Here is a 27426-nt window from a genome sequence, read left to right as displayed (position 1 = left end):
GCATGGAATTTGCCTTTTTCACAGCTGCCGCACACTGGGTCGACATTTTCATCGTGCTGTCCACTACAACCCCGAGGTCTCTCTCCTGATCGGTCACCGCCAGTTCAGACCCCATGAGCGTATATGTGAAATTAAGATTTTTTGCTCCAATATGCATAATTTTACACTTGTTTATATTGAATTGCATTTGCCATTTTTCTGCCCATTCACTCAGTTTGGAGAGGTCTTTTTGGAGCTCTTCGCAATCCCTTTTTGTTTTAACAACCCTGAACAATTTAGTGTCATCAGCAAACTTGGCCACTTCACTGCTCACTCCTAATTCTAGGTCATTAATGAACAAGTTGAAAAGTACAGGTCCCAATACCGATCCTTGAGGGACTCCACTTTCTACAGCCCTCCATTGGGAGAACTGGCCGTTTATTCCTACTCTCTGCTTTCTGCTTCTTAACCAATTTCTTATCCACAAGAGGACCTCTCCTCTTATTCCATGACTGCTAAGCTTCCTCAGAAGCCTTTGGTGAGGTACCTTGTCAAACGCTTTTTGAAAGTCTAAGTACACTATGTCCACTGGATCACCTCTATCTATATGCTTGTTGACACTCTCAAAGAATTCTAATAGGTTACTGAGACAGGACTTTCCCTTGCAGAAGCCATGCTGGCTCTGCTTCAGCAAGGCTTGTTCTTCTATGTGCTTAGTTAATCTAGCTTTAATAATACTTTCTACCAGTTTTCCAGGGACAGAAGTTAAGCTAACTGGCTTGTAATTTCTGGGATCCCCTCTGGATCCCTTTTTGAAGATTGGCGTTACATTTGCCACTTTCCAGTCCTCAGGCACGGAGGAGGACCCAAGGGACAAGTTACATATTTTAGTTAGCAGATCAGCAATTTCACCTTTGAGTTCTTTGAGAACTCTCGGGTGGATGCCATCCGGGCCCGGTGATTTGTCAGTTTTTATATTGTCCATTAAGCTTAGAACTTCCTCTCTCGTTACCACTATTTGTCTCAGTTCCTCAGAATCCCTTCCTGCAAATGTTAGTTCAGGTTCAGGGATCTGCCCTATATCTTCCACTGTGAAGACAGATGCAAAGAATTCATTTAGCTTCTCTGCAATCTCCTTATCATGGTTTGGTGTTATGTACAAATCAGGCAATTATTACTGTTACTAACATATTTTGGCCTAAATGCAGATATCCACAAGGGTTAAAAAGAGAAAGGGATTCTGGGAGCTTGCTAAATGACTTAAGTGGGGTTGGAATGAATGAGAGTTTTTTGTTTTAATCAAAGGGAATGTCATCAGCAAACAACGATCTACCCCATCGTTTCAATTTAGCAGGCATTCAATCAATACCCTGAGAACGGCTCAGTGTCACATTTATTGGCGGGTTTCAAAGCTTGTACCACTACCTGTTGCCAGGGAAAGGTAAGGTCACAGTGCTGAATTTTTACTGAGTGTGTACTCAGGATTTTCCCCTTCCCGTCCTTACAAACGCTTCATTGTTTTAATATAGGTCTTGTGCAAAACCACACATACACACAAACACCCAGAGTTTAAAGAAAAAATCAGAAAAAAAGAAAGTTTTGTTTGTTTTGCTTGCTACTAGACCATCTTATCTTATCTGCACTGCAGTTACAATGGCACAGGTGTACTCACCATTTTACCATCTGGGGAGAGCAGGCTGTGGCTGTGGCCCGGATCCAAGCCAGCTGGGGACACTTGCTGCAGGACAGCCTGGCTGGTGGTCACCATGGAGCTATTACCGTGGTGACTTATGGTGGAGGAGGAAGTGACTTCATTGCTTCCTGGTTGGTTGTAACGGACACCTGGAGAGAAGATCATTTCAGCCATATTGCTTATTTATTTATTTCAAGGCATTTATAAACTGCTTAATTCTTAGCATTTCTAAGCATTGGACATAAAAAATAAACCATAAGGAGAATAAAACACAGGTGGGAAAAAATTCTTCAGCCCAAGGGCCACATTTCCCTTCTGGGCAACCTTCTGTGGGCCACATGTCAGTTGTGGGCAGAGCCAGAAGCAAAGGTGGGAGGAGCAACGAATGCAAATTTTACCTTTGTGCAACAGGCTAGTTTCTGCACAGGCAAACACACCCATCTCTAACCTCTACCACAGAAGCAAGAGAGTGCAAAAACACTCAAAGAGGTTGCAAAGCAGGGCAAGTGGGAGGGCGGCTGGAGAGGGGCTATGGCCTGAGGAGAGTGCACCTGAAGTTCAACAGGGAGGAGACCTATTTGATCTCAGCTGGGAGTTCTGCAGAATTGGGCCCACATTACTAAACACATGACTCCTGGTGGATACAAGCCGTGCATCTCTACACCATAGGGGATTACTAACAGAGACTCCTCCAAAGAGCTCAGTGATTGGGGAGGAGTACAAGGGGGCAAGGATATTATTATCATCATCATCGTCATCACCATCATCATCAAATGCTATCAAATGCACATGGCACTGTGCATAAAATAAAACAACAAAAAATAAGTCCCTGCCCAAAAGGCGTACAATCTAAATACAAGGGATCAGACAGTCCTCAAGATATCCTGGACCCACGTTGTTAATGGCCTAGTAAATTAATACAAGAAACTTGAACCTTACTGAGTTATTAATTACGTTTCCCACCTTTCCTCCAAGGAGCTCAAGAAGTTCCTCCCCACTTTCTTTTAATCCTTACAACAACCCAGTGAGGTAGGTTAGACTGAGAGGTAGTGACTGGCCCAAGGTCCAACCAGTGAGCTTCATGGCTATATGGGGATTTGAACCCAGGTTTTCCCAGTCCTACACCACTGCACCACACAGGCTCAGATCCACAAGAGTAGTTACCTATCTGAAACAAAATGTTGCAGTGCAGAATGCTCCCATTCACTGTTCCAGTTAGTCAACCATGACCTCCTCTGTAACACTCCATTCCATTCCCTTTCCCAACTGGTCTCCCCCCCCCAACAGTCAGCCAGCCAGCCAGCATCCCCCTTTTTTTCTTTCTAAACCTTTGGGTTCCCTCAGGTCTCCTGATTCCTCCCTCTTCTGTGCTGGATGGTGCTGTTGTGGCTATTTAAGCATTGGCACATCACACCTGGACACTGGAAATTGAGGAAATTATTGGAGGAGGGGTAGGATAATAATAGCTTTGCACGTGCCTGGCATTTTCCCTTGAGGGAAACAGTGTTTTGCTTAGAAATAGATCCAGCCCATATTTATTTAATGTATTACATTTATTTTCTACCTTTCCTCGAAGGAGCTTGAGGCTGCATAAACAGTTCTCCCACCACCAACAGCATTTTATCCACACAACATTCCTGTGAGGTAGGTTAGGCTGACCAATCACGACTGGTCACCTGATGAACTTCGTTCATGGCTGAGTTGCAATTTGAACTTGGGTCTCCTCAGTCCTAGTTTGACACTCTGACTGCATTCATGCTGTACATTTAAAGCACAAGGCTTTCCCCCAAATAATCCCAAGGACTGTAGTTTACCCACTTACAGAGCTATCATTCCCAGCACTCTTAACAAGCTACCATTCCCAGGATTCTTTGGAGGGGAGAGATATGTGCTTTAAATGGTGAGAGGACCCTGTTCTAGACAAAGGGCATTTCAAGACATTTACACACCACCAATTCTCTCTCTCTCTCTCTCTCTCTCTCTCTCTCTCTCTCTCCCCTTGAACATTGCAGAGCAAAGCCATGTGCTCAAATGTTTTTGATTTTATATACACATACACAAAATGAGGAAGTAGCTCCTCATAGTGGGCTAGAAAGCAAACAGCACAAGGCCAGCAACTTTCAACAAGGTATTGCATAACCAAATAAAAAAGCTCTTGGACCTAGTTCCAAAGGAAGAAGGAAGCTGACATTCTACCAGCTGAGTCAAACAGGTACATTTTTGAGGTTATGCTCTGTTGTTGTGGTTTCCTGTGATCTTCACAAGCACGATACTCAAGCTGGTGGCATCTAAGACCAGGGAGAATTCACCATCCCAATAAAATGGAGTGTTCATTTTGAAGAACGCCAGCCCTTAAAACTGCAATGATCAGTTCAAGATCAGGGCTGTGCCAAAAGTACATACAGTTGTTGTGTTGTTGTCAGTGAAGACTGGTAGTTCCTATGCCTGGTAGTTCCTGTGTCAGTGGGGCAGTGAATCTGCTGCAGGTTTGTCTGAACTGAAAGCACCTTGGACAGCTCTTTAAAAGTTCAGACTAAAACCTGCAGCAGATTCACTGCCCCACTGCCATTGGAGCCACCAGTCTCCGCTAGTTGTTGTTTCATGAACATTTCCATAAGTGTCAAAAAATGCCTCCCCTGTAGATAATTTCTCTTAAGCAAACATCTACTCCTTTATTAATTTATTACAGGAGTGGGCAACCTGTAGCCCTTGGTCAAATTTTGTGCAGCCCTTAGCCGTCTGCAAGCAGTCAGTTCAGACCTCTGGCAACTGCAATCTGTTTCGCGTCTGACAGCCCACTCCATGGGAAAGAATAGTAAAAGGGGCAATGAGAAAGAGCATAACCAATGTCCCCCGTCCTATTATGCCGCGATATGGAATGCTTAAATTCTTGTTCATTTGATAACAGTGTTCATTTTACAGACTGAGCATAGTGGTGCTTTCCCATGTCTTTTAATATTGTCTTGGTGTGTTTCAATGGTGTGTGATTCCTTTGTGGCAGTGTGCACCTGTAACTTTTGACCATAGCTCTACCGTCTGGCGAGAGTGCTTACTCTCACTTTTTCTGGGGAGGAGGTTGGTTCTATATTTTGCCCATCAGTTTTGTAGTAAACTATCATTTTTGAGCTTTTTTTAAAAAAATCATTATGAATTTACAATCATTGTTATTTAGTCACGTGTATGTTTTATTTCCTTGGTGTTAATGTATACAGGCAATGGTTAGTGAAATCTCAGGTTGGTGTCAGCAAAAATAGGGGATAGGTAGGAACAGAGGACGGGCCTTCAGCACCACAAACAGGTGTCTGTCCTACCCCATGTCAGGCTGAAGTAGGATATATTATGCAAAACAAGAGTTCTGCTTCATTTGCACTGTGTATACATGCCATTTTCAAGTTTGCAGCTTTGAATTTTTTTGCAGTGCTGGGTACAAACAAAATCAAGATTCTGCAACCCAAATTTCTGGCCTGCAGATTTAGACATGGTGATCTTAGGAGCTTTGGAAATTGCCTTATACTGATCTACCTAGAGCAGTATTGTGTACACTGACTGGCAACAGCTCTTCCAGGTTTCAGGCAGGGGACATTCCCAGCCCTCCTTGGAGATGCCAGCGATTGAATCTCGACCCTTCTGCATGCAAAGCAGATGATTTTGAGCCACAGCTCCTCCCACAACAAAACAGGATTCCAGTCCTCATGGTTCTGAATTAAGGGCTCATTTCAATAGAAACATAGAAGACTGCCTTTTAGTGAGTTACACCATTTGTCCACCTAGCTTAGTACTGTCTACACTGACTGGTAGTGGCTCTTCAGGGTTTCAGGAAGGAGCTCTACCTGGAGATGCCAGAGTTTGAATCTGGGACCTTCTGCATGCAAAGCAGGTGCTCTACCGTTGAGCTGCAGCTGTTTCCTAATGACCTAGTAACTTCCTTCCCACAGGTATTTGATACTTACACACCAGCAATTGAGAGAAAAAATAGGCAGCTTGTCTTGTTCAACAAGGTGCAGCTTTAAAGTATGAAACAATTCATTATAGATGTGTTTAACTTAGTTAAGAATAGATGTTCAAACCTTCAGAGACAGCCACAAGATACACTGGATGCTGTTTTGGAAGGCTCATCGAGCAGATCAGAAATAATTAACTGAAGAAGCCAGATGGGAAACAAGATCCCTTTTATCAGTCCTGGGTCTCAAAAGTAATTTGTTATGCACCGTCATGCACCATGAACCAAAAGCATTGCTAGAGGGTGAGGCACTGGAAAAAAAATCAAGCCTGGGCAGCAGGACCCAATGCTTCCATAATGGACCTGGAAAAGGGGAAGCCAGTGGAAGACTCCACACTTTGCACGCAGAAGGTCTCGAGTTCAAATCCCAGCATCTCCAGCTAGTGATAGGAATGACTAGAGATGAGGGAGAAATTCAGTTCAGTTCGAATTTTAATGAGAGCCTACCTAATTTGCATTTTCCATAACAATTCGCAAATCAAAACACAGGCATCCTTCGAAATTGGCACTTCTCTGAATTTTGTGATGCAATTCTCCAATGAAATAATGCATACAAAAATACATATATTTGGGGTAAAGTGTGCATAAAAATGCATGTATTGGTGGAAATAGCACATAAAATGCATTATATTAGGGGAAATTGCTGGCATAAAAGTGTACATTAGAAATAATTTGCACTAAAATGTTGAGAAATTTTCATGAGGATTTTTTTTTAATGCAAACTGGTACAGAAATGTAGAGAACTGAATTTTAAGACTGGAAAAATGAGAAACTGAGAGGACCAAAATGGGCAGATCTTTCCATCCCTATTCTGGGCACAAACAATTTGCACAGTTTCCTTTATGTCCTGTTTGTGAGCTTTCCCAAGGATGCAGGGAGCTGCCTTTATACCTACTCGGATTATGTGGGTGCTTCCAGACAGAGACCTCTGCCAGTCCCAGGCTGTTGCTATTTTTGGTAGGGATTCAATCACATACTGGCAAATTCCAGTTGCGCAATCTGGATTAAATGTAAAAAACAAAAAATGATGGGATGCTATTTTTACGATGGCATCGTTGTGTGGGTGCTGCAAAGAAGCTTGTGTAGCACTAATGCCACAATAAACTCCCACCTGGAAGAGCCCTTTGTTCATCTAGCTTAGTATTGCCGACTCCGACTGGCAGCAGCTCTCATGCAGAAGACTTTCCCATTACATGCTAACTTTTCCTTTTAGCTGGAGAAGTCAGGGCTTGAACCTGTGACCTTCTGCTTGCAAAATATGTGCTGTACCACCAAGCTATGGTCCCTCCCCCAAAGACTTGCACTCTACATAAGGCCCAAACACAGCCTCAGCACTGCCTTTTGCTGCTGTATAACTAGAAGAGCCAGTGTGGTGCAATGGTTAAGGTGTAGGACTATGACCTGGGAGACCAGGGTTTGAATCCCCACTCAGCCATGAAGCTCACCGGGTCACCTTGGGCCACTCACAGGCCCTCAGACTAACCTACCTCACAGGGTGGTTGTGAGAATAAAATGGGGAGAGGGAGAACCATGTACACCACCTTGAGCTCCTTGGAAGAAAGGTGGGATATAAATGTAATAAGTAAATAAATGCAACAAAATAAAGGGAGCCAAAAGTGGGGAAGGGACATAGCTCAGTGGTAGACCAACTGTTTTGCTCACATAAGGTCCCAGGTTCAATCCCTGGTATCTCTAGGTAGGGCTGGGAAGAACGCCTGCTTGAAACCCTGGAGAGCCGCTGCCAGTCCGTGTAGACAATACTGAGCTGGATGGACTAATGGTCTGACTCAGAATAAAACATGCATGGTGCCCTCCAGAGGTTATTGGACTACCCCGCCCATCATCCCTGACTATTGGCTATGCAGGCTGGGGCTGATGGGAGTTGTGGTCCAACAGCATCTAGAGGGCATCATGTTGTCTATTCCTGAGCAAACAGATTGCTCCACTGGAGCTCAGTAGCTGGTTGGCCACTGAGGGAAACAGGTTTCTGGATTAGATTGATCTTTGGTTAAATTCCGCAGAGACCTTCATATGGGTGCATCTACTATCTGGATATACACTGACCCAGTCATGCCATACAGATCCATTGGGCAGTGTTCCGTGCTAGTCCTACTCAGAGTAAACCCACTAAAGTTAATGGGCATGGCTCAGTTAGGTTCATTCATTTCAGTGGGTCTACTCTGTGTAAAGCTATGGGCAGATCCATACCATGTAAGTGTGTTTTGTGCACATCCAATGCACAATTAAAGCACATGACGTCCCCCAAAGAATTGTGGGAACTGGCTTTCCCCTCACAGAGCTATAAATTCCCAGCATGCTTAACAAACCATAGTTCCTATGATTATTTGGGGAACGTCATGTGCTTTAAATGTGCATTGGATGTGCTTTAACTGTATGGTGTGGATGGCCCATTGCATTGACTTCAACCCACAATATATCCACATGTTTAAAGGACATGGCTTTTCCCAAATAATCCTGAGAGTTTGTTAAGGGTGCTAGGAACTGTGGAATGGGTAAACTACAGTTCCCAGGATTCTTTGGAGAAGCCATGGGCTTTAAATGTATGGATATGACCGTAGCTGCCACGCATAGATCCAACATCGCCAACTCAAAAGAGTCGAGAGGCCTTATTCTCTAGATGTCTTTGACACCCTCTATTTTCTCATCCTGATAATGGAAGAATGTTCTTTGACAAATGGAGATTTGCCAGCACAAGTGGACGTCCCAGACATGAACAGGGTAAACATTGCTTAACCTGAAGCGCTTTACACCCGCATTCTTCAGCTGTATTCCTAACCTCATGCAAAGGGTGCCCAGGCTTGGGACAGATCAGAAAATCTGAAACATTGTTTGAACAATGGAAGGAAAGATAATTTGAACAAAGGGAGTCAGGTTTTGAGGGATGGGGTTTGTTTTTTCTTAATTGAAACATAAATAATACTGATTCTTTCATTTCCTCCCCCCCCCCAATCCACGTGGATTCTGCTATTTAAAAAACTAGAGTTGTTTTGTGCTTAGGAATGCTAGCTCTATAAGGGGGGGGGGAGATCCCTTTAAGGGATAATTAAAGCTTTATGGGACCATCCATACATTTTATCGTATTAATATGTACCATTAGATAATGTCAAGCGTACTAAGCTATCCTTATTTAGGGCTCTGGCTGTTCTTGTGCAGATTCTCTCTTCCCCCCCCCCATATTTTTTGCCCCCTTCATCCTAACATTTTTAGTTTGGGCCTGCGGCTCCAGTTTATACAGCATCATCTGGCTGAATGGATTTATCTCTCAAACATACTTTTTTTCCTGATCAGGTTCTGATCTTCTGAGAAAAGGGCTGGCCCTATCATTAGGTGGTGGCAGCCTCAAGTGGACGGCATCACTGGCCACCCCCTTCTGTTGGAGGACGGAGCTATGTGTGCCACTGCCACATGACCTGTTCCTGCACCCCCATAACTGGCCCGCTGCTCTCAGGTGCATTGGAATACAGTTGCCAGTATTGAAATAACATTCAACTGCCAGCCCAATTGGCTTCTGTACATGGAACGGTGCCATCTTGTCCTTTGCCTCAGGCAGAGATATGTTTTGGGCTGGCCCTGCCTGTGAAGATATTAGGAACATAAGCCTTACTAGATGAGACTAAAGGCCTATCTAATCCAGAATCCTTTTGCTCACAGTGGCCAGCAGATGCCTTTGGGAAACCCACAAACAGGCCACACAGAACAGCCCTCTTTCTTCTTCTGAATCCCAGCAAATGGCAGTCAGGGGTATACTGCATCTGATCCTGCAGGTGCTGTACAGCTATCATAACTAGTGGCCATCGATAGTCTTACCCCTTGATGAATTTGTCTCACCTTCTTTTTAAAGCTGTCTTAAATTGGAGGCTGTTACACAGTTTGTAGAATCCCATGCGTCAACTATGTGGTATGTTTTTAATCAGGCAGTTGGAATGTACAGTCACATCAAGTCAGTTTTATTGTCAATTGTCCACTTTAAATTGGTTTGTAAGGCCTCTTACCATGAAAACCCTATGAATATATATATAAATAAAAGATTCATAAGGTTGCCATAAGTCATAACCGACTTGAAGGCATATAACAACAACAACAAAGGCACTTTCGGGGGGGGGGGGGTCAATTTGTTTTGGTGCCGACATACAAATACCAAAACAGTAGTTGTTGTTATAATTAATTAATTAATTAATTAATTAACTTTCTTACCTGTAATTCACCATGAGATCCCAGGGTGGGTCACAACAATTTAGACATTCAATATTAAAACAATAAAACAGATTACACTGAAGAGAGTAGGGTATGTTCATATGTATCCATTGATCAATCGATAGATCAATCAATAGATATCTCAGGTGTCAAGGGCAAGGGTGAAGAGTTGCATCTTCAGCATATGGCGAAAGCTAAACAATGATGGTGCCAGGTGCGCCTCTGCGGGGAGGGAATTCTACCGCTTAGGAGCTATCACAGAGAATGCCCTCTCCCAGGCTGCCACCCTCTGAACTTCCGAGGGTGGCAGAACAACCAAGAGGGCCTCGGCTCTGCCAGTCTGAACACCCAAGAGAGTCTGTAAGGAAGGAGGCGATCTTTCAGATATTTGGGACCTAAATAATTTAGGGCTTTAAACACTTGTGTGAGCACCTTAAATTAGGCCAGGAAAGAAACTGTCAACCAATAAGATATGACTAGTTGAAAATAATAATTTTAAGAATCAGGATCCACAGCAGCATGTATGGAAGATGAAAATTCTCTGGCTGCAGAATGTCTTGGGATAATATATTGTGCAAAGGATATTGTCTGCGGTTTATGGAAAACCTGGGCGAGACGGCCATTGAAAAGCCCAGTCCATTGTTCACCCTCTTCCCCTGCCACAGCATGAGTCTGTCCTGGAGCAAAGGGTTTTAATTCTTCCCTGAGCTGACCCTCCCCTCAGCTCACAGCAGCTCCGGCTTGCCTCTGAATGCCCTCCAGCCTGTGTGACTGTGCCGTGCTTCATACAGACGGCTTTACTAGCGCAACAGACATAATATAAAAGTCTGTTTATGGGACCTGCGCTATTGTTTCTGACACCGGGTTGCAGAGCCCATGAAATGCCTTTATTGGCTTCCCAGCAGATCTATATGGGAGGAGGCACATCTTCAGATTCGGCTGCATACACACCAAACATTTAAAGCATACAAGTTACCCCAAAGAATCCTGGGAACTGTCGTTTGTTAAGGGCACTGGGAATTGTAACTCTGCGAAGGGTAAACTACAATTCCTAGGATTCTTTGGGGCAAGTCATGTGCTTTAAATGTACTTTAAATATATGGTGTGTACGCAACCATAAAGCATTAAGGTTAATAGCTGTCGAGAGCGCTGACCTCCTCTGCAAATTTGTTTGTTCCCCTTTTAAAGCCATCGTTCATCCCATGGCCATCTCTGCATCTTGTGGTGGAGAGTTCCATAAACTAATCGTACACTGCGGTGGGGGGAGACTTCCTTTTGCCTGTACTTGATCTATTGCCCATCGATTTAACTTGGGTGATCTTGACTTCTAGTATTATGGGAGAGGGAGAAAAAGATATCTCTCCCCAATGCCATCCCCCATGCTGTGCCTAATTTTTTTTAATAAAACTTCAGGTCTTGCCTTAATTGATCTTTTTTCCCCCTAAATGAAAAAGCCTCAAATGCATTGTCTTCTCCTGGTACTCCACTCCTCAGGTCACACTGCACCTTTTCAGCTTGATGATACTCTTTTTGAGACAGGGCAATCAGAACAGGGCAATTGCAGCTCACAGGGTAGAGCATCTATTTATCTGGATGCAGAAGGTCCCAGGTTCAATCCCTGGCATCTCCAAGTACGGCTGGGAATGTCACAAGATTGCTGGAGAGCTGCTGCCAGTCAGTGTAGACAATACTGAGCTAGATGGACCTATGGTCTGACTCCATATAAGGCAGCCTCCTATGTTCCTAACCAGATACTACCATTCCAAATGATGTTGTACCATATATTTATATTATAAAGGCATTACATTAAGCATTGGAACCTCATGCCTATTGAGATCAGGCAGACATCTTCACTGTACTCTTTTTTGGGTGCCTGCTAAAAACATTTTTGTTAAGGCATATAGAAGTCAACATATGTTTTAATCTGTTTTTAGCTTATTGTAGATTTTAACTTTTTTTAAAAAAAATCCTGTTTTAACTCTTTTATTGATATTTAATGTTGTTGGGGGTTTTTTGTAAACCACTGAGAGGTTCTATTTATAATCAAAATGTATATAAAGTTGGTTAATTAATTAAATAAAAATAATTACTGGCTGTTTTATTCTTAAATCTCTTTTTTCTAGAACCAGATGATATTATTTTCCATTCGTAAACCCCACTGACCAGAGGAAGGCAAATTACCACTACACCACAAACACCCCAGAAAAACCTCCAAGTCACTAACTCATCTGGCTGGGGGGTGGCAAACCCTTGCCAGCCCCACAAACAGGCTAATCAACCAGACGTTTGTGCCTTCACCCCATCTCATCTCCAAGAGCGAAGGGATTCGACTGAGAGAGACAGAAGACGACAGAAGACTGCCACTCAACTTGAAAGCATTATTCTCCTGTGGCTGTAAGGCGAATTGTTTATGTCCATTATAAACCAGTTTATTGTGACTGCCCTCCCTTGCCTATTCGGATGGTGCCATAAAGCTCTAATTATCCCCAATAAAACCAGAAAAAGGTTCCTAAACAACGTGTTGGGCTGATCCAACACAATAATGGGCAAGAAAGCATAAAATATGGGCTTGGATGGGCCACCCCCCTTTTGGCATTCAAATCCAGCATTCTGCTGCCCTTTCTAGCAGCAGAATGGGAAGTAAATCACGCTGGACTTCTCAAAGTCCCCCTAAAACCCACAACAACTTCCTTCCAAAGATCTGAAAAATCTAAGACACACAGGAAGAGAAGGAAGAATTAGAGAATGCTAAGTTAGCGTAGTTGTGCTGATGTTTCCGATTTGGTTTACTTTTGGTGGGTACCACTGCTTCATTTATAGAAGGAGAGGTGCCAGGGATTAGGGATGCTGGAGAATTCTGATAAAAACAGGAGTGAAAACTGCTGATATTCGCTTATTTGTCCCATGTCTGGAACGGAAATAAATTCAGTGAATACAACCAGCATTCATGGTTGTTGTGGCTTTCAGTTTGCAAATGATATATAACTGATTACATTCCCCGCACGCACAAACCATTTGCATTGCATTTCCTTTGAAATGAATGAATGGGGTGAAATAAGCTAATGAGAATATAATTACTTTATTTATTTATTTATCCTGCCCTTTCTCCCAGTAGGAGCCCAGGGGGCAAACAAAGGCACTAAAAATACTCTAAAACATCGTAAGAACAGACTTCAAAACATATTAAAACACAACCACCATTAAAAACATATTAAAACAAAATATCTTTTCAACTGTTTTTTAAAAAGCTTTAAAAACATTTTTAAAAGGTTTAAAAATATATTAAAAAACAGTTGCAACACAGATGCAGACTGGGATAAGGGCTCTACTTGAAAGGCTTGTTGAAAGAGAAAGGTCTTCAGTCGGCACCGAAAAGATAACAGAGATGGTGCCTGTCTAATATTCAAAGGGAGGGAATTCCAAAGGTTAGGCACTACTACACTAAAGGTCCGTTTCCTATGTTGTGTGGAACCGACCTCCTGATAAGATGGTATCTGCAGGAGGCCCTCACCTGCAGAGCGCAGTGATCAACTGGATATATAAGGGATAAGATGGTCTTTCAGGTATCCTGCTCCCAAGGTGTATAGGGTTTTGTACACCAAAACTAGAACCTTGAAGTTAGCCCAGTAGCTAATAGGTAGCCAGTGCAATTCTTTCCGCAGTGGAGTGACACATTGGCGATAACCTGCTCCACTGAGCAGTCTCGCCACTGTATTTTGCACCAGCTGCAGCTTCTGGACCAACCTCAAGGGTAGCTCCACAGAGAGTGCATTACAGTAATCCAGTCTGGAGCTTACCAGTGCATGGAAAACAATGGTCAGGCTATCCCGGTCCAGAAACGGAAGCTGGTGAAAGGCTCTCCTAGCCATGGAGGTCACCTGGGCCTCTAGTGACAAAGATGGATCCAGGAGCACCCCCAGACTATGGACCTGCTCTTTCAGTGGGCCCCATCCAAAGCAGACAATTGACCAATTATCTGAACTCGGGAACCACCAACCCACAGCGTCTCCATCTTGCTAGGATTGAGAGTCAGTTTATTGGCCCTCATCCAGCCCACCACCAAGTCCAGGCAGCGGTCCAGGGCTTGCATGTTACAGAGAAATAGAGCTGGGTATCATCAGCACTGCTGACACCTCACCCCAAATCTCCTGATGACCGCTCCCAAGGGCTTCATATAGATGTTAAACAGCATGGGGGACAAGATGGTACCCTGCGGCACCCCATAGCACAACTACCAGGGGGCCAAAATACAATCACCCATGCTATTCTCTGAAAATGACTTTGGAGATAGGATCAGAACCACTGTACAACAGTGCCTCCAATACCCATCTCACTAAGTCGGCCCATATCATGGTCAATTGTATCAAAAGCTGCCTAGAGATCAAGTAAGAATACAGGGTCACACTCCCCCTGTCCTCCCTAAAAAGATCATCTATCACGGCGACCAAGGCCGATTCAGTCCCATAACCAGGCCTGAACCCAGACTGGAATGGGTCAAGATAATCTCTTTCATCCAAGAGTACTTGCAATTGCTGTGCCGCAACCCTCTCAATCACCTTCCCTAAGAAGGGGGTATTTGTAGTAGTTGCCGCAAACCAATGGGTCCAGGGTGGGCTTTTTTAGGAGTGGTTGAATCACTGCCTCTTTCAGGGTGGCTGGAACCACTACAATGACGCATTGACCACACCCTGGATTCACTCGGTCAACCCCCCTCAGCAAGCTTTAATAAGTCAAAAAGGGCAAGGGTCGAGAGGACGAGTTGCAGGCCACATCGTCACAAGCACCTTGTCCACGTCATCAGGCCACATCAACTGAAACCGTTCCCAAGAAGACGCAACACATGTTGCACTGGACACCTCACTGGGGACTACAGTAGATGTGGATGAGGCATCAAGATTGCCGTGGAGGTGAGCAACTTTACCCCCAGAGTGCCTCACAAACAATTCACAGTGGTCCTCCGAAGGGCCTAATACTCCATTTCTTGGAGTTGATGCCAATAATTGATTGGCTATTGATGCCAACTATTGAATTATTGATGCCAATAGTTGACGCCAAAGACTTTCCTCTTTCAACGAGCCTTTTAAGTTGAGACCTATCCCAGTCTGTGTCTGTGTTGGAATTGCCTTTTAATATGTTTTTTTTAACAATATGTTTTTAATCCTTTTTTAAAAAATATGTTTTTAAAGCTTTTTTAAAAAAATGTTTTTAAGTTGTTTTGTTTTAATGTATTTTAAGGTCTGTTTTTATGATGTTTTAAAGTGTTTTTAGCGCCTTGTTTGCTGCCCTGGGCTCCTGCTGGGAGGAAGGGCGGGATATAAATCAAATAACAAATAAATAAAATAAATAAATGATAGACCCCTGACAATATGGAAAAGCTTCACTGGACGGCTACTAGAGGATGTGATGGTGGCAGAAAAGTGGGCCTTCTTCGCTGCCCTCACCGCAGCACAGTAGATAAAGTTATGTCTTACTTGTGCCTGATCAGCCTCACAGCACGTCTTTCACCACTTGTGCTCTAGCCATCGTCCAGCCTGTTTCATTGCCCTTAGCTCACTGGTGTACCAGGATGCAAACTGGGCTCCACAATGCCGGAGAGGGCACTCAGGGGCAACCATGTCAAGAGCCTGCACCTAGCTGTTCCACAGTGTGACAAGGGCTTCAACAGGGTCACCTGCTCTATCTACTGGGAACTCCTCCATAGCATTCAGGAATCCAGTGGATTCCATTAGTATCTGGGGGCGGACTATCTTAATCTATCCATCACTCCTGCAGGGGAGGATCGGAGTCGTAAGTCTAGACTTCACCAGGAAGTGGTCTGATCATGACAATGGGGTGACATCCACCCCCCATCTCCAGACCACCCTTTCCTCCATCTACTTGTGCCCTGCCCTATGCGTTGACAACTTGAGACAGCCCCATGGTCGTCATGGAGGCCATGAAGTCCTGAGCCAGATCACTAGAGGCAGCCTCAGCATGGACATTGAAATCACCCAGGACTATCGTTCTGGGGTCCTCCAATACCACAGCAGAGACGGCCTCCACCAGCTCAGTCAGAGAAGCTGCCAGGCAGTAGGCTGGACAATACACCAGCAGCAACCCTAGTTTACTGTCTCCTTGGCTCACCAGGTGCAAGCCCTCACAGCCAGCTCTAATACAGAGTGGTTTCCTGGTGACAGAGATGGAAGTTCTGTAGACCACAGCAACTCCCCCCACCCTGCAGCCTGTGCTGGTGTTGCACCGAATATCGAGGTGGGCAAAGCTGGGTCAGATCAACTCCTCCCAGCTTACCCACCCAGGTCTTAGTAATGCACACCAAATCTGCGCACCTTCATCCAAGATCAAATCATGGATGAGTGTGGTCTTATTGTGTACCGATCTGGCGTTAAACAACAGCACACACAGGCCAGTGGGCAGAGCAGGCCAGTGGGCAGAACCTAAATTTAGAGCATTGGACTGAATCTCTCCTGCAAATCCTGACCATCTGCAGGCAACTACAGAGGGTACTTCTAGACTGTCACTATTTTCAGGTGGGATTCGATCACATACCAGCAAATTCAGGTTGTACAATTAGAGCTGATTTGGAGCTTTTGAGTAACCCACTTTGCCCCAAAATTGGGCTGTTTTCTATAAGAAAAGTGACCGGGAAATGTTCTGGAAAGTGCAGGACACTTAACTTGATGCAACATCATCTGACTTCCCTGAAAACAAATCAGGATGAACATTCACTAAATATTAGCACTTGTGTTTTTATGCTTTGGTCTGTTTTTGTCTGGACAACTGCTTTAATGGCTGAAGGGTATGAAATGGTCTGTACATTTATTAAATCAACAACAGCAGCAGCCCAGGATTAAACATGTCATCTGGAACAGGGATGGGTGAGAAATTCAATTCAGTTTGCATTTCAAGCTGAATCTATCAAATCCACACTTTCCGAAATAATATGAGAACAGCCATCCTTCAAAATTTGCGCTTATTCAAATTTTGCAGTTAAGCTCTCCAACCAAACAATGATTGCAAAAAAAAAAATGCATATATTAGGGGAAAGTGGGCATTAAAATGAATATATGGGTGAAAACATACAAAGTGCATTATGTGACGAGAAATTGCTCGCAAAAAGGTGTACATTAGTCAAAACTTCCTACAGAAATATGTTTATTAAGAAAAAATCACACTAAAATGCTAGAGAATTTTCAAGAGGATTTAAAAAAAAAATTCAGATTGCTGCAGAAAAGTGGAGAACTGAATTTAAGATTGGAAAAATGAGGAACTGAGAAAACCGAAATGGGCAGATCTTTCCATTTCTAGTCTAGAAGCACCCAGTCTCTAGGATTCATGAGAAACAGTTACATCAGGAGAGCCACCTGGACCAGGCCAGTGGCCCATCTAGTCCAGCATCCTGTTCTCACAGTGGCCAACCAGGTGCCCCAATGGGAAGTCCTCAAGCAGGACCTGAGCGCAACTGCACTCTCCCCGCTTGCAATTACCACAACTGGTGTTCACAGGCAAGCCGCCTCTGACTGTGGAGGCAGAGCACAGCCATCATGGTTAGTAGCCATCGACAGCCTTCTCCTCCATGAATCTCTAATCCTCTTTGAAAGCCATCCAAGCGGGTGACCATGGCTACCTCTCGTGGGAGCAAATTCCATAGTTAACTCTACGCTGGGTGAGGAAATATTTTCTATTGTTTGTCCTGAATCTTTCAACATTCAGGTTTGTTGGATGCCCCTGAGATCTTGTGTTATGAGAGAGGGGGGGAAACCCCTTCTTTCTGTCCACTTTCTCCACACCTTGCATAATGTTATACACTTCTATCGTATCGCCTCTTCCTCGCTTTTTCTCTAAACAAAAAAGCCCCCAAATGTTGTAACCTTTTCCCATAGGGGAATTGCGCCATCCCTTTCATCATCTCCTTGCAGGCAAAAGGTGAAGAGGATGACCCAATGAAAACCAGAGCCTAAAAGTTAAGTTCAGATCAAGGACATCTCAGGTAATCAGGGACCCGTAGGCTGAGCTATGAACTAGGAATGCATCCCCTATTCAAGCCTTCTGTCCCATGAACTTGCTAGGAGGCATTCGGCCACTCCCCTCATCTGCAGTGATAATTACCATTGTTCCTTTTATTTCCAGTGTTCAGGATATGAGTGCTGATCCTTATGTAGCCAAAATGGCACCACCCATGCACAGGAGGGAGGTATCAGCTGGCTTGGCAGGAAACTCAAGATTGTTTGCAGAAATATAAAATATATTTAGAGGGTGGGAAGCCCACTAAGACTGGGAAAAGGGGACAAAAATCAGTCCAATGAGGATCAAGCATGTTCAGCTCAACTCATAGAATCCTGACTTATTGTTAGGGGTGAGTGGTAGGGGATGGAATCCTGAATAGCGGCACTCCACACTTCAACTCTTCGTTGCAGATCCCACTTTTACTGAGCTAATATCCATAGCTGCTGTACATACATATGACCAAATGTACAGTACGAATTACTTGGAGAAGTGCTTCTTACCCTTTGCAGTGCTACATAGTTACTAGGATAATAATTTCAAAATGATTGTTTGAATGGGTTGGTTGCCCTGATGGATGACCTTTTTGTTTGAATGGGTTGGTCGCCCTGATGGATGACCTTTGTCGGGAGAGCAACGGGGTGTGTGTGTGACCCTGTTGTTCTCATTGGCTTTTGATACCATCAGCCATAGTATCCCCCTGGACCATCTATGGGAGATGGGTATCGGGGACACTGTTTTACAGTGGTTCCAGTCTTCTCTCTTGGAGCAGTTCTAGAAGGTAACATTTGATTAATGTTTCCCAGCCTCTTAGCTCTTGAGCCAGGGGTGCTGACAGCACTATTCTGTTTCCAGTGTTATGTAACATCTACCTGAAACCATTGGGAGCAGCCATTAGAAGATATGGAGTGAGGTGTCATCAGTACTCTAAGGATATCCAGCTCTATCTTTTTGTAACATCTGAACAGGGAATGGTTGAGAAGGCCTTGGACTGGAGTCTACATGCGGTGGTGAGCTGGATGAGGAGAGTGAATAAACTACATCTGAAATCCTGGCAAGAAGGAGACTCTGTGGGTGAGCGGTTCCCAGTTCCAGGAAATTGTTAAGTTGCCTGCTCTGGAAGGGGTTACACTCCCCCTGAAGGAATAGGTGTGCAGTATGGGGATGCTCCTGGATCCAGCTCTGTCACTGGAGGTGTAGGTGCCCTTGGTGACTAGGGTCAGTGGAGATGGGTGCTTCAGCACATTGGACAGTTCCTTGAAAGTTCAGATGAAAACCCAGAGCGGATTCACTGCCCCACTAACACTGGAGCCACGTCTCCACTGGTTAGGAGTGCCCTTTACCAGCTCCAGCTGGTAAGACAGCTATGGCTGTTCCTGGGTCAGAATACCTTGACAACAGTTGTCCATGCACTGGTAACCTCAAGGTTGGATTACTGCAATGCGCTCTGTGTGGGGCTACCCTGGAGGTTGGTCCGGAGTCTGTAGCTGGTGCAGAACACGGCGGCTAGGTGGTTTGTGGGGGCAAACTACTGCTAGCATGTAACACCTTGCTTGCAGGCCTTGTACCAGCTGCACATCTGATACTAGCCCAAGTCCAACACGTGGGTACTAAGGCCCTATACAGCTCAGGGCCAGGTTTGTTGAATGACTGTTTTATCCCTTCTATACCCAGTAGCTCACTGCAGCCTACAGGAAAAAATGCGCTGGAAAGTGTGGAAGCGCTCGATGCAACATCTTATAACCTTCCTTCCAACAAATCAGAATTAATGCTTAACAAACCATGTTGTCTTATCTCCCCGCAAACACTGTGCAAATAGATCAGGATGAATGCCCAATAAACATTATCTGAATGCCGACTAAACATCATCTGAAAGCAACCTGTGCATGCTTCCTCAGTCTCTCATCTGTAAAATGGTAGTTATAGTGCACTACTACACAGAGTTGTGAAAGAAGACACAATAAAAGTTGTCATCAGCAATAATAATAATAAAATGCATCCTCCCCCCCCTTGCTGTTCAATTCAGAAGGTTTAGGGAAAGCTACAAATATATACTGAATATGTACAAACAATGCTACAGCTCTCCCACACACACGACTTCAAATGAAAACCTTATTGTCTTCTGCCTTTGCAGATAATTTAGGATGGGCCAGAGTAGCTGGGAACAGAAAAATGTGGAAGCAAAAGGATGCAGATCCACCGTTTGAGGCTTGCTATTAAGCACTTAAGGAATTTAGTGCTCCAGACAACCCCACAGAAACAGTGCAAGGACAGTTCAAATCTCAGCATGGAGAGCCATCGGTGGGGTCAGCAGAAAACAGCCAGAGTGGGGAGCTGCAACTTCAACCTCTCCCCGCCCCCCCTTGCATTGTGCAGGTGGGTAAATTAAAGCAGGGATATTAAACTTCCAACGAAGAGGTTTACAGCTGTGGTTGTCAGGCTCTCCCACACCCCACCCTGTTAGGAGATCCTTTGCACATCAGCTCATTGCTGGAACCCCCCCCCCAAGCGAGTTGCAAAGGATTCTGAGTGAACACAGATAAAACCAATCCTTTAGTGTGGCAGGCCCTGCCCTGTGGAACTCCCTGCCAGTAGAAAGTTCGCAGGAATCATTCCTGACTTCTTTTAGATGTCTCCTAAACACTGTGTTATTCAGACCGGCCTTCTCAATGTGAATTTTCCTTTTACCAACCAGAGTTTAATTACATTTTTAATGATTTTTTAAAAAAACAACTGAACTTATTGTCATTTCGTATACCGCCTTGCAGTATAATGCCTTGTGATTTTTGATGAAATTGCAGTCTACAAATATTTAAATAAAACAAAACAAATAAATAAGAAGTGCCCCGCTGGATCAGTCAGAGAGTCTGTCTCGCCCACCACCCTTGTTTCACACACGAGCCAGCAAGATGCCTCCCAGAAGCCCCCAAGCAGGACCTGCCCACAACAGTGATCTCCCCACTTGTGATTCCTGGCAACTGCTATGTAAGAAGATACCTTATATCAGGTCACACTGTTTGTCTATTCTGACTGGCAGCAGACATCAACAGTCCCAGGCCAATCTTTCCCATCACCTACTAGCTGACCCTCTTTTAAAAAAACAAAAACCTGGAGATGCCAGGGATTGAACCTGAGAGCTCCTGCATGCAAAGCAGGCGCTCTACCCACTGAGTTACAGCTCTTCCCCTAAAAAAAAAAAGCAGGATTCCAGTCCTCATGGTTCTGTATTGAGGGCTGGCTTAAACAGAAACATAGAAAGCTGCCTTATACTGAATCAGACCAATGGCCCATGTAGCTCAGTATTGTCTATACTGACTGGCAGCAGCTCTCCAAGGTTTCAGGCTGGAGTCCTTCCCAATCCTACCTGGAGATGCCAGGGGATTGAACCTGGGACCTTCTACATGCAAAGCAGATGTTCTACCTATTGAGCAACCCCTCTCATTTGTTGTTTCCCATTAACTGGTATTCAGAGACATACCACTGCTGGCCCGGAGCCTCTCCAACCCTGGAGGCCTTCAAGAGGCAGCTGGATAGCCACCTGTCAGGTATGCTTTCATTTGGATTCCTGCATTGAGCAGGGGGTTGGACTGGATGGCCTTATAGGCCCCTCCCAACTCTATGATTCTATGGAAGTATGTTATATGGAAAAGTTGATTATTAGCCAGTCATTGATAGACTTGCCCTACATTAATATGTCTAATCCCATTTTAAAGCCATCTTACAGAAGAGAATTCCATCAATCAATTAAGACAGGTCCTATGGACCACACACAAGTTACGAGAGTTAGCAGTAGAGAAAATGCATTGAATGCAGAAGGCCCCAGGCTCAATATCTGGCCTTTCCAGTCAAAGATTTGCAGGTAACAGGTCTTGGAAAAGATCTCTCTCTCTCTTTAACTACTACTACCACTACTAACCCATTACCACAAAGTCCCAATTCAGGTTACAACAAGAGGAGGAAGGGTGGAATATAAGTCAAATAAATAAATGAACAAGTACAAGAGTTAAATCAGTTACAGCAATTTACAATCAGAAGAACAGGACAGGTCCTAAAATATATTGTTATTTTTATTATTATCATTAATAATTTGATTTATTACCCACCCTTCACCCTAAAGGCCCAGGGCAGGTCACTCACAACAATTTATAATATGGCATTAAAAGCAGTTTAAATCAAATTACAATCACAAGTATCGGGTGGGTGCTAAAGTATATATGCCTTAGGTGTCAAAGACCAGGGTAAAGAGGTGCTTCTTCAGCATACGATGGAAACTATAAAGTGAACGTGTTTCTACATCTCTCTGGGGAGGGAATTCCACAGCTTAGGGGCTGCCCCAGAGAGCACCCTATCCAAGACCGGCCACCCAAACTTCCAAGGACACTGGAAGTACCAAAAGGGCCTTGTCTGTGCCAATATTAACACCCGAGAGGGTCTGTAGGGAGTCTTTCAGATATTGGGGGTATAACTGCAGATCCAAACCATACATTTAAAGTACATCCAACACTCATTTAAAGCACATGACTTTCTCCAACGAATCCTGGCAGCTGTGGATTCCACCTCACAGTTTAAATTCCCCCATGATGGGTGAAGTCATGTGCTTTAAATGTGCATTGGAAGTGCTTTAAATCTATGGTGTGGGCATGAGGCTTTAAATACCAATGTAAGAACTTTGAACTGGGCCCGAAAATGAACTGGTAACACAAAGGCCCCAAATGCACTATACATTTAAAGCAGTGTTATACCACTTTAAACAGTCATAACTTCTCCACAGCATTCTAGGAATAGCAGGGAGGGAGTCTGCAGGGAGGTTAGAGTTCACTGGGAAGAAGGACTGATTGATTCTCAAATTCTTGTGAAAACTATAGCTCTGCGAGGAGAATAGGGGTTCCCCAAACAACTGTTAGGAGGCTTAACAAACTACAGCTCCCAGGATTCTTTGGGGGAAGCCATGACTGATTAAAGCGGTATAATATTGCTGTAAATGTACAGTGCGGATGGGGCCCTAAGGTCTGGAGGGACGCTGCCAATCAGAACAGACAATCCTGAACTGGACAGGCCAAAGTGTTTGTTCTGTATAAGGCAGCTTCTTGTAATCACATCACTCATTTCAGTTCCAGAGGTCCAGCAGAAGATCTGCAGCCAGGCGCTCCAAATCCCTCCCTCCCTCAAGGTCAAAACTGGACATTAGGGACACAGAGCCACTATCACTTTCTTTCCATTTGTTCCTGGTAACGCCACGCTGAGCTTCAACACAACACAATCATGTGACTCTGTCGCACTTTGCATGGCCCCTCCCACTTCATATCATTGGCTATCAGTGACGGTGGTGGGGGAACACACAGTGCAATGACGTCCGTCGTGCCATGCACTGTGGAAAACTAGCTGCCTTGGGCACCACTCGGTGGAAAGGTGGTATACAAATTTAACTAACAACAGACAGACAGATAGATAGATAGAGAGAGGGGGAAGGACCATAGCTCAGTGGTAGAGCATCTTCTTTGCAAGCAGAACGTCCCAGATTCCATCTCCAGCATCTCCAGGTAGAGCTGGGAGAGACCTCTGTTTGAAATCCTGGACAGCTGCTGCTCATCAGTGTTGGCAATACTGTGCTAGATGGACCAATGATTTGACTCACTATAAGGCAGCTTCCTACATTCCTAGAATTGGAGTGATGACTATTCCACATCTCTCACAATGTTTGCCTTTCAGTTTGAGCCCTCTGAGGCAAACAAGGTCTGTAAGGGCAAATCTTGGTGATCCAAGTCCAGTGCTAAAATAATTTTTTTTTAAAAAAGGAAGGGATGGGGCGGGTGGAGTAAAAAGCCCCAATTTAACTGCCTTTCCATCCTCGCTGAATAAAATGGACACTTGTTAAAACGATCCCAGCAGCCCCCTAATAGAGAAAGGCAAAAGAAAGTCATAGGGGGACTCAGTCCATGCTGGAGGGATGAGGAGGGCACATCAAAGGCACCCAGGCTGGTTCAAAGCCCCCGCTTTAATTGTCAATTAAGCATGCATAACAGGGAGGAGTGAGGTGGGAGCGAAACAAACCCATGACAACCCCCAGACTCCATGCTGGTGTATTATTGTAAAGGCAGGCGGGAGGAAACACTGAAAACAGCTGATTTTGCTGACAATGTGCTGGTAGTGCATCTTGTAAGCAATCAGGCCCTGACAGAAGAGCAGGCTCCTCTCTCTGTCGCTGGTATTGTGTAGGACATTCCACCCCAAGGGTCACATCATGGTCAGTGGGGAGAGAGCGGAGCGGGTGAAGGCAGGCAGCTGAACTGCGCATCCAGATCTTGCTGGCTGCATACGCTCCGCGGGGATCCTTATTTACCAGGGACAAGTCAGAGGAACATAGGAAGTTGCCTTATACTGAGGTCACATCCGCACCATACATGGAAAGCACTCTGATATGCCACTTAAGGGCAAAAGACGAGCCTGGCTGCTGGGTGAGGCCAAAGGCCCTTCTGCTCCAGCATCCTGGTCCCACAGTGGCCGGCCAGATGCTTGCAAGCGCTCTCCCGTCCTGAGGTTTCCAGCAGCTGGTATTCAGAAGCATGTTGCCTCTGACCGTGCAGGCGCAGCACAGCCATCATGGCTCATAAACTTAATTTCCATATATTTGTCTGGCCCACTTTTAAAGCCATCCAAGTTGGTGGCTATCCTCTGGGAGCCAGTTCCATAGTTTAGCTATGTGCTTTAACAGTCATGATTGTAACAGTCATGGCTCCCTCGCTGCCAAAATAAATAAATAAATAAATAAATAACAGAATCCTGGGAACTGTCATTTGTTAAGGGTGATTGGAACTGTAGCTCTGCGAGGGGTAAACTACAGTTCCAGGGATGAGGGTGGGGAGGGAGGAATGCGTTTTAAATGTATGGCGTGTACTCATCTTAAAGCACCATGCAGCACACAACTTGCCATTTCACACGTTGTAGATGTGAAGGTATGTTTTGATCTGCAATAATACATTATCAGGCAGTTATGTCCCTCCACCCCACCCCACAACTCTAACGTAACTTTAAGTAAAAGAACAAACTCTATCCTGGTCTTTCAGTCACTGGAGTGCAGGCTATTACAGAGTAAAAATGAATACGGATTACAAAAGACAAAGCAAACCCGTCAGCAGCATATAATGAGCAGTAGGGGCTCAGGTCACATCCACACCAAACATTTAAAGCACTTTTAGACCACTTTTAGCAGTAATGGCTTCCAGAAATGAACCCTGAGAATTATAGTTTACTATTCCCTCACAGGGCTACAGTTCTCAGCATCCTTAACAAACGACAGTTCCCAGGATTCTTTTGGGGGAAGCCATGTGCTTTAAACGTGCCCTGAATGTCTGGTGTGGATGTGACCTCATCAGTCAGTGATCTCTGGCATGAAGAAACCGGTGTCATGTGCACCTCCCTATTTACATCTGCAGAACGTTGAAAGGTAAATCAGTTCCTCTAATCATGGGTGGGATTTCGGTATATATAAAAAAACCTTAGGCCAATAAAAATCAGACTGATTAAATCTGTGATACATGTCTTTGATACATTTAAGATTAGAGGCAGTTCAAACGATGACACATGAATCAGGGGAAGGGCTGTAGCTCTGTGGTAACACACACAGGGCTTGCGTGCAGAAGGTCCCACATTCAGTCTCTGGCATCTCCAGGAGTGACAGGGAGAGAGCTTCCTGTCAGAGCTGCTGCCAGTCAGTAGACAATAATCTGACTCTTCAGATGCTGTGCGCACTCTTTGGCTGCAAAGCTTTGTGCTGCAATTCCCAAGGTGCCCCTGAAAGCACCCTGGGAATTGTAGTCTGATGAGAAGAAGTAAGGGCCCAGTCCAAATGCGGCCCTGATTGACACTGCCAGTGTTACACTGAACTCAGGTTGCTTCCAGACAGCCTGTTTACTGAGCAGTCATCCTGATTTATTTGCACAACGTTTGTGAGGAGGTTAGACAACTGCCACATTCACACCGTACACTTAAAGCACATGGCTTCCCCCAAGAATCCTGGGAATGGTAGTTCACCCTTCACAGAGCTACAATTCCCAGCACACTTAACAAGCTACCATTCCCAGGATTCTTGGGGGGAAGCCACATGTTTTCAGTGTATGGGGTGGATGTGACCAACGCCGGCTATTTATTCAGCATCCATTCCGATTTGTTTCTGGACAGGTTACACAATCAAGCAAGTTTTATCCCACACTTCCCAGTGCATTTCCCCCTCACTTTCCTTATCACAAAAAGTCCAGTTTTGGGGAAAAGAAGTAGGGGCATGTTGCTGCACAAGAGCACCAAATCAACTACAATTGTGCAGCCTGAATTTGCTGGTATGTGATTGAATCCCACCCGGAAAAAAACAAGAGTCTGGAAGTGCCCTCAGTTGCCACTCCTAAGCGTAATGTGAGATTTCGAGAGGTTGCATCATAACAATGACTCAACCTGTTAAAAAAGTTGATTCAGCAGTCCCCCCCCCTCCCTACATATGTAGCCAGCGATCCTGGATAGAAGTGACTGTCCGAGAGATGCACCTCAGCTGCTGTTGCAAAACGGCGTTGGCTTTTCTGCAGCCTCTCATTCCGGGTGGGATTACATCACGAGTCCCACCCACCCAGTTCTTTAAAAAGGAGAGAGAGAGAGGATGCTGCGGCATTGTTTAAGGAACCAGCAGCAAGCCCCAAAAGAAAAGAGCTGGTGACCCCACACTGACCCCCACGCGACCCTACTGCTTGTCAGAAAGCTGATTTCTGTTGTTTGCCTCTTGAGCTCACTGACTTTGGTGTGTAGATTACAGGTACAGGAACAATGGGGATTGTTTTCCCCAACAATGCGCCTTGCTCCACACCACTCAGTCACTCAAGATAGCCTCCCCCTCCTCCAGATTAAGCTCCACTTTTTTCTGGCCTTGTCCCTTTCCAATCTCTCCAATTTAAATTTAGCTTGCTTTCCCCCCCCTCTCCGCTCCAGGTTTGCTTTTGTGTGACAATTCTCTGTCTATCCAAAGAGTTATAAAATGGCCAAAGGCTTGCCATAAACACAGATGGAGAGAGAAGGGGGGGGCATCCAGACATCCTTTTTATTGTGCATTCATGATGATTTGTGCTCGTATTGGAGCAATAATACACAACCTTGCTTTCAATACTGTTTGCGACTGGCAAATGTTGTGAGGAGGACAAACCACTTTGCTTCCAGTCCGTGCATGTCCTGTAACTTCCTGCTGAAATCCTGTCACTTTTCATACTATAAATGATCCGGGGCGGGAGAAGGGATTGTTCCACTTTTGTTGCACACTAGTTCAAGAGTGCAATAGTAACGCTGAGAAAGCATTGCAGAACAGCGAATAAAAGGGAACAATGTGTGGACAGTCTAGTATAAACCCACCACAATTGCACTATATTGTGACAATGACATGTCACAGAATACACCTGCAAAGAAACTCTAGTCTGGAGGGCCCTTCTGTCTATCCAAAGAGTTATTAAATGATTAAAGACGTGCCATAGAAAGAAAAGACGGACAGAGCAAGGCTGCATACACA

At 44.7% G+C, this 27426-nt stretch overlaps 1 protein-coding gene across 5 annotated transcripts in view; it reads right to left on the bottom strand.

Annotated features, from left to right (window-relative positions):
* The window catches only part of HNF1B (HNF1 homeobox B), an 88514-nt gene that overhangs the window by 16534 nt on the left and 44554 nt on the right, over positions 1-27426 (bottom strand). For all 5 annotated transcript variants that reach the window (XM_061605063.1, XM_061605060.1, XM_061605062.1 and 2 more), the window contains exon 5: positions 1652-1821. In XM_061605063.1, the coding sequence (XP_061461047.1) occupies positions 1652-1821 (170 nt within the window). The remainder of the gene's footprint in view (positions 1-1651; positions 1822-27426) is intronic.

This window comes from Rhineura floridana, chromosome 21 (genome assembly GCF_030035675.1).
Source record: "Rhineura floridana isolate rRhiFlo1 chromosome 21, rRhiFlo1.hap2, whole genome shotgun sequence".
Classification (NCBI taxonomy): Eukaryota; Metazoa; Chordata; class Lepidosauria; order Squamata; family Rhineuridae; genus Rhineura; species Rhineura floridana.
Note: the sequence above shows the minus strand (reverse complement) of the source record. Positions and strands in the feature narration are given on the sequence as shown.